Here is a 7,664-nt window from a genome sequence, read left to right as displayed (position 1 = left end):
ATTCTATTATACAGAGAATTGTGAAATAGATTTTCATGAAACTTTTCAAAAACTTTTTGAGTTTATTTATTTTTACAAAACTTTGTAGGGCTGGAAATTGCTGTTCAATGACTTTTCCAGGTTTTTCATGACCGTACGAACCCTAATGTGATGATCGGGTGCGGCTATCTAAAGCAGAGAAAAATACAGGTGCAGGCGGTTGGCGGGTGGATAATTTATTTGAAGCTGTGGATTTGGGTGACGTTTTAGCTCATCCACGCATCACTAATGTGAAAAAATTATTATTTTCATGACCCTCTATCTAAAAATTATCTGTTTTCAAGAGGCGGGTCCTTTAAGGCTTGTCAGTAATCGGCCACTGTTATGATTGGCTAACGTCATTGCATATGAAACCGTATCAACGCCCCCCTCACTACTGCATGTGAATAAGTGCTTTGAAAACATCCATATAAAACCATCATTTACAGACAAAGCATTATGAAATAATTTACTTACGGTTTGCGATGCAGCTGCAGTCAGATCCAACAGCTTCATCTTTCTACAAATGTTTCTTTGCAAACTCTCCATTACATTTAGCCTCGTTTACAAAATAAAATGCTCCGAACAAATGTACGTATGATCCTCCGATACGATCCAGGATGCCATTTAAAATGGACCATCTGCTTGTTTCTAATGCTGGGATCCTTCTGATGTCTATACAGAGATGCAAACTAGCTGTTTAAACCAAATGCATCAAAGAAAATGGTCTTTCACTCTTCCGTTTGTCCTGTTGTCGACAGACTATGTCAGAAAGTGAACGTGCATCTGTATACTCTATCCGGTGTAGACAAGAAAGCGGCAGTTATAATGGGTTCAATTTGCTTTAGACGCGACACTCGGTGTAGGTAAGTGTCTGAAGTGACTGAACGCCAGTGGGCGGGGCCTATGGTGAGATGATGACTATTCGTCGATGTCTTGCTCTGGAGGCAGTGATCTGCAAAACAGATCACACACAATACACTTCAAAGCATACCCCAGGTTTCCTCTTTCTCTTGCACACACACACGCTCCGGGACCCCCTCACTGGCACCCTACACAAGCGAATCACAATAATCCATCAGTGGAAGCCAGTGAAGTATGAAATATGAAGATTGAGGCCCAGCCTCACTAAAATACACAAACATGTGTCTGATTATCCTCTGTGGTTGGCTACACAGACGCGCCATGCTATGCACATGACATCACCGCCTCATCAGGAACTCAGTGGAGTCAAGAGACTGTAAACAAAAGAAGCTGTAGACGTTGTGTCCATACACAAGCCAGGAAGCTTTCCAAACACTGTGTGAGGCAAATGCTGTGTTTTTGAGCCTTAAGGGAGGCACAATTTGTGCCCCTCAAGACAACAGAAAAAAAAAATATATATATTTGATATCCTTGTGCAACATTTTGCCATAAGAGTTGAAAAGGAATATCTGCTCTGTTCAAGGACATTACATACATACATACATGCATAAATAAAATAAATAAAAACAATTCTCTTGTAGGCATCAGCTTCTGAGAAGACAAAAGCGTAGACTCAACCATATTAGATTCAGGATCTTCACTATTTTCAGACTGTAAAAGTTTCATTTATCCAATATTTTTGTCCAAAGTAGACAAGGTTTTCTTGTGGCCTAGAATACCAGCTATAAATAATGCAGGGATGATATTGCATCTCATAATTAATGCTGTACATGCTATTACTTGGCCCATCCCTCAGTTGATGGCTGTCTGCTATACATCATACTGAGATGGCTACCGTATCTGGTTCTTCACACTTCAGTAAAGTAAGCCTATGTGATGATACATTATAGGTTCTTCAGATGAGCATGTTGGTTTCTGAGTTATGTAAAGCACATAAAGGTGCTACTTCAATTTTGGGCAGTTTCAAAACAGATTTAAACTTTTTTATTTTGCTATATGAAGGTGACATTAAAACTACCTTGGAAACTTTTTTTATCATAGATTTATTTTTGCTACTTTTCAAATTACCTTTTTGTGTGTAGAAGTATTATTGTTTTAACCATTCCCAGACTATTAATCTTAAACTATCAAAAACTTTTTTTTTCACAATAATTATCAAAATAATGTATTTACATAAAACATTTAGATGCAACAGTATCTGTGAACAAATTTCAACACTGAACAATTTTGCCCTCTAATAAGGTTTACTAAATTTTATCAAAAGTTATCATTGTTACGATTGCCAGCTGGAGTGCCCACAAGCTCCACTAGAGGGCAATCCATTCTGTACCTTTGCCATTCACCCGGACTCCATTTCCCATAATCCTTTGCCTGGACTCAGTACTCATTGCAGTCACCTGTATCTCATCACCTCATCAGTCTCACTCTATATAAGATGCACACACACACACACACACACACTCACATCGCTGATTATTGTCTAGCCCAGTGTTTCTCAACCCTGGTCCTGGAGGCCCCCCAGCACTGCACATGTTGTGTATCTCCCTAATCAAACACACCTGATTCAACTCACTAGCTCATTAGAAGAAACTCCAGGACCTGAAATGGGTGTGTCAGATAAGGGAGACATACAAAATGAGCAGTGTTGGGGAGCGCCCAGGACCAGGGTTGAGAAACATTGGTCTAAACAGTTCACAAAATGGTCTGAATGATTCATAAATGAATCAGTGTGAATCAAAAATGGGTTTGAACAAATTCCCGTAACCTCCAGTCTTCAAAGAAGTGTAACTGTGTATACTAAAACTAAAAAACGCCTTGGGCAAATTATGAAATAAATCTAAGACTGTAAGTAGAGAATAACAGTTATTCAGTGTAAATAATTGGTGATTAATTTGTAGTTAACATGTTAGAACATTCAGTTTCATGTAAGCAAAGAAAACAAAATGTGGTAAATGTTTGGTACCACCGTGCTGCAATACTACTGAACCCTATGAAGATGTTAGGACAGGTACAGAAATAGCACTCACTTAATAAGCTAATAATAACTCGTTGCTATAATAACTTATAATTAGTAACTAATTGTTTGCTTGTTTTTGCATGTTGAACATTAAAGGGGTCCTATTATGCTCTTTTACAAAGTCTAGTAATCGGCCACTGTTATGATTGGCTAACGTCATTGCATATGAAACCGTATCAACGCCCCCCTCACTACTGCATGTGAATAAGTGCTTTGAAAACATCCATATAAAACCATCATTTACAGACAAAGCATTATGAAATAATTTACTTACGGTTTGCGATGCAGCTGCAGTCAGATCCAACAGCTTCATCTTTCTACAAATGTTTCTTTGCAAACTCTCCATTACATTTAGCCTCGTTTACAAAATAAAATGCTCCGAACAAATGTACGTATGATCCTCCGATACGATCCAGGATGCCATTTAAAATGGACCATCTGCTTGTTTCTAATGCTGGGATCCTTCTGATGTCTATACAGAGATGCAAACTAGCTGTTTAAACCAAATGCATCAAAGAAAATGGTCTTTCACTCTTCCGTTTGTCCTGTTGTCGACAGACTATGTCAGAAAGTGAACGTGCATCTGTATACTCTATCCGGTGTAGACAAGAAAGCGGCAGTTATAATGGGTTCAATTTGCTTTAGACGCGACACTCGGTGTAGGTAAGTGTCTGAAGTGACTGAACGCCAGTGGGCGGGGCCTATGGTGAGATGATGACTATTCGTCGATGTCTTGCTCTGGAGGCAGTGTTTATGCAAATGTCTGTGCCTTTGTGACGTCACATGCCACCTCAGATCCAAACGAGCTGTGCTTGGAGCTTGATTGAATAAATGCTTTATTTATAATGAGGAGGACATTTTAAGCTGTGAAACTTGCAGGATGTTGTAATGGTACTAAGACCTCTTATATGCCAAAAGATCAAGGCAAACTGTTTGACATTTTCAAAAGACTGGTTTATTTAATCAGTTTTCATTTTATTTATTTATTTATTTATTAAGTGTTTTGTTGCCGTTTATTTCATATTTGAAATAAGTCCTCCAGCATATTCCGGGGTCATTGTAATCAAGTTTGAAAACCTCTGTTTGTAATAACAGGATGGTCATGGAAAACCTGGAAATATCAGGGAATTTTAAAATTGTGCTTTCCAGGCCTGGAAAAGTCTATTTTTCACATATTTTACATTATTACAACACCTCTCTCCCCAGTCTGGCATGAACGGCTCGAATAGTTCCTGTATCAAATGAAGGCCCGCCTTCTGAAATATGAAATGTGCTGTGATTGGTTATCTGGGCCAGTGTGTGTTGTGATTGGTTAGCTGGGCCAGTGTGTGTTGTGATTGGCAGCACTTGTCGGCACCTGGTCGGGAAATGTCATGCCCCTTACCATAGCCGCCTGCAAGCTTCAATGTAAATATTGCATCAAAATCAAATCAGTGCGATTTAAACCCGGATGATTGTAACCACTCTAAGTTCGTCTGCCTTGGGAAAGCTAGCATGTCTCCGACATAGTGATAACACTCGTTGCTAGGTTGGCCATATGCACCGTTCATACGGGACACGTCCCGGCCAGGATTTTAATATTGCCTAAAATATCCAGGTTTTGGCTGTTTGCACTGTGCAGGTCGATCGTTGTGTGACATTCATGAGAGCTATAGAGAGCAGACGGCTCCATATGCTTTCGAATAGCTCTCGCACCTACTTAATTTGGTGTCTTTTTTTTTTTTATCGGTGCGCAACGACGCTTCAAGTCGAACAAACGAACAAACACGTGCGCATATTTGCATCGCTTTAAACGTTCCCTGTAGATCTCACCATCTCACGCGCAGCCACACGATTGGTCGATTATATACAATACCTGCATGTTATTGGTCAAACTGCTTTGGATGTTTTATGCAATATTAAAATCCTGGCCAGGACGTGTCCCGTATGAACAGTGCATATGGCCATAACACTCGTTGCCTTCTCTAGTGCAGCTCAGTCTCGTCCCATTTGTCGATATTTGTGATATCACAAATCCCGGAAAATATGCGTTGTAGTCCAAACGATTCGTTTGTTGTAGTTTTTGAAAAGTGATTTCTGTTTAATAAAATATCTCCTTTTAAAGTGGACTTTAATCTTTGTAACTTTGCAGATCTTTTTTATGCTTAAACAGCAACATTACAGACTAACTAAAGTTGAAAAAGTGAAAAAGCATAATAGAGACCCCTTTAATTTTCTTGTACAGCAGATAAGTCTGAATTGTGCTGTAGCTGCTGGCTCAAATGAGGTGTGAAATACATTCTCACTCTTCATTTTACAGTCCCTGATCATGGTTTTTGCCCACCTGGTCCATTCCCAGTTGGAGCCCCTGCTGGAATTCCTATGCAGTCTTCCAGGTCCCACAGGGAAACCTGCCCTAGAGTTTGTCATGGCTGAGTGGATGAGTCGCCAACATCTGTTCTACGGCCAGTATGAAGGCAAAGTCAGGTGAGGGTGTCCAGTCATGTCTGCAGTGTGTTTGAAGAAATTGCACAGCTTCCGTTTGAAATAACACTGTAATCGCTCTGTCCACAGTGCTGTTGCCTTGTGTAAACTTCTCCAGCATGGTCTGAATACAAATGACAAGCGCCTCCAAGATATAGTCATCAAAGGAGATGAAATTTTTAATCTAGACGAGGGAATCTGTACACGTTCCAAATCAGCCAAGAGTAAGTTAATGATCTCTTAAACTGCCAAATGAATGATTATTAATAATTGTTATTGTCTCAGATATCTGACTGATCTGTTTCTCTCAGACCCACAGCGGTGGACCAGCATTCCTTTGCTGGTAAAGATCTTTAAACTCATCGTCAATGAACTGTCTTCTGTGGTGGAGGCTAATGCAAATAGAGCAAATCCTGCAGACTGGAGCCAAGGTACTTATGTGGTTTAACTATTTACCCCTAGTATTAGAACTGATCGTTGACATTGAAATGTGGAGCCGTCTTAAGTTTAGTGCTTTTGCTTTGCAGACTCTGGTGGAATGTGGGATGATCTGGCTGAGGATGAGGAGGAGGAAGATGAAGGATTAGCAGGACAGCTTCTGACTGATCTCATTGCCTGCAACAAATATGGTGAAGTCTCATATAACACAGTGTTACATTTGCATTTATATTGCATATATTGTGATATATATCACACATTTCCTAGGAATCAAACCTATACCGTAAGCCTTATTTAAAAAAAAAAAAAAAAAAAAAAGATTGTCATCAATGTTATTTTAGTATTTATATACTATTAATTTTTTTATTAATATTTAGAATTAGAATTTTATTTTTATATTTTGAGTTCTTTTTAATTTACTTTAAATTTTAGTACTTTTGTTATGTGCTTTTGTAATTTTTTTTAATGTATTTTTTTTATAAATACCATTAAATGAAATATTAGTATTTTTACATTTAAATTAACTATCTAGGTTAAATGTATTTGTTTACTAATTTGCTAACTACTTAAATACTTAATTTTTAAAATTCATTTTCATCTAATATGTTTTATTTTATTTCAGCTTTTTCAATTAACAAAAATGTTTTAATAGTTTTAGTTAACAATAATAACTGCTTCACATCTTTTGCAAAGCTTTTGTGGTGGACAGACATGTGCTGTTCTTTACATGTTAGGATTTATTAGTAAAAGCAAAAGAACAAAAACATGAGTAAAACAATGAAGTACACAAATCGTTCCATATTCACTACCTTGTCTTTTCTATAAATAGTCTGTAAAACCTATTGTGATTTCCCCATAGACGATGATTATTATGAGGATGATGATGAGGAGGATCCAGATGCTCTGAAGGATCCCATATATCAAATTGACCTTCAGGTAAGTTATTTGGCATCGACACTAAAGTATTGCTGTAACCAGACCTCATATCTTCATTGATCGTCTCCGTGTTTTTTTCCACAGGCGTATCTGACAGATTTCCTTACCCAGTTTGCTCAGCAGCCTTGCTATAGCATGTTTTCAAGCCACTTGAATGAAGTAGAGAGAAGAGTCTTGCAGTCCATCGGTATGTGACCTGTATACCCAACATCGGCTCCTTGTTCTTTGTTTCCGTCTTTACCACTCAGTCATCTTTTCTTCAAACTTGAACATTTGAGTGGACTCGGAATGCCTTTCGGACGACGTTCTTGATCCACAACCCAAAAGAGGACTTAAAGGTTTACGTGCCTCTCCCTGTGTTTTTATTAAGGGAAGGAATGGACAATTATTCCCGGGGATGTTATAAGAGCAGGGTGTGAGGGGCACACAGACAGGACTGTGTGGGTGCATTTGAATCGGATGTCAAAACAATACTTTGATAGACCTGTCTAGTATTATGAATGAATTTTTTGCAAAGGGACTGGTAACAGTATAGGAATGATTTAAAAATATCAACTGTCCATTTGTACCTTCTCACTCTACTAATTCACGATGGTTAAAAAATCTTTCTGTAAAGGAAGGAAAAAGACTTCTGACAGATGATGAATCTGCACTTTGAAAAAAAGTTGGAACTGTTGACAGCCTTATTAAAGTTCTCCATGTTGTTTGTCATTATGTGGTCTCATGAGCATGATCTTTATGGCTACACTGTTGGGTGAGCATGAAGAATAATATAGTGTTACCATAGTGATCCTACAGTCTTATTAGCAGCATTGTCTCCATTGAGGTATGAGAAGAATTTCAAAATAAAAGGCCTGTTAAGGTCTAA

The 7,664-nt window shown here is 38.3% G+C and overlaps 1 protein-coding gene across 2 annotated transcripts in view; it reads left to right on the top strand.

Moving 5' to 3' along the window:
* LOC107749487 (importin-9) overlaps nt 1-7,664 on the top strand; it is a 19,101-nt gene extending 11,437 nt beyond the window's left edge. For both annotated transcript variants that reach the window (XM_016564661.1, XM_016564660.1), the window contains exons 19-24: nt 5,259-5,425; nt 5,513-5,646; nt 5,734-5,853; nt 5,950-6,051; nt 6,720-6,796; nt 6,881-7,664. In XM_016564661.1, coding sequence (XP_016420147.1) covers nt 5,259-5,425; nt 5,513-5,646; nt 5,734-5,853; nt 5,950-6,051; nt 6,720-6,796; nt 6,881-6,991 — 711 coding nt within the window. In that variant the 3' untranslated portion in view covers nt 6,992-7,664. The remainder of the gene's footprint in view (nt 1-5,258; nt 5,426-5,512; nt 5,647-5,733; nt 5,854-5,949; nt 6,052-6,719; nt 6,797-6,880) is intronic.

Source organism: Sinocyclocheilus rhinocerous, unplaced genomic scaffold (assembly GCF_001515625.1).
Source record: "Sinocyclocheilus rhinocerous isolate Xijiao unplaced genomic scaffold, SAMN03320098_v1.1 scaffold889, whole genome shotgun sequence".
NCBI classification, from domain to species: Eukaryota; Metazoa; Chordata; class Actinopteri; order Cypriniformes; family Cyprinidae; genus Sinocyclocheilus; species Sinocyclocheilus rhinocerous.
The sequence above is the reverse complement of the archived record's forward strand: the minus strand, read 5'-3'. Positions and strand labels throughout refer to the sequence as shown.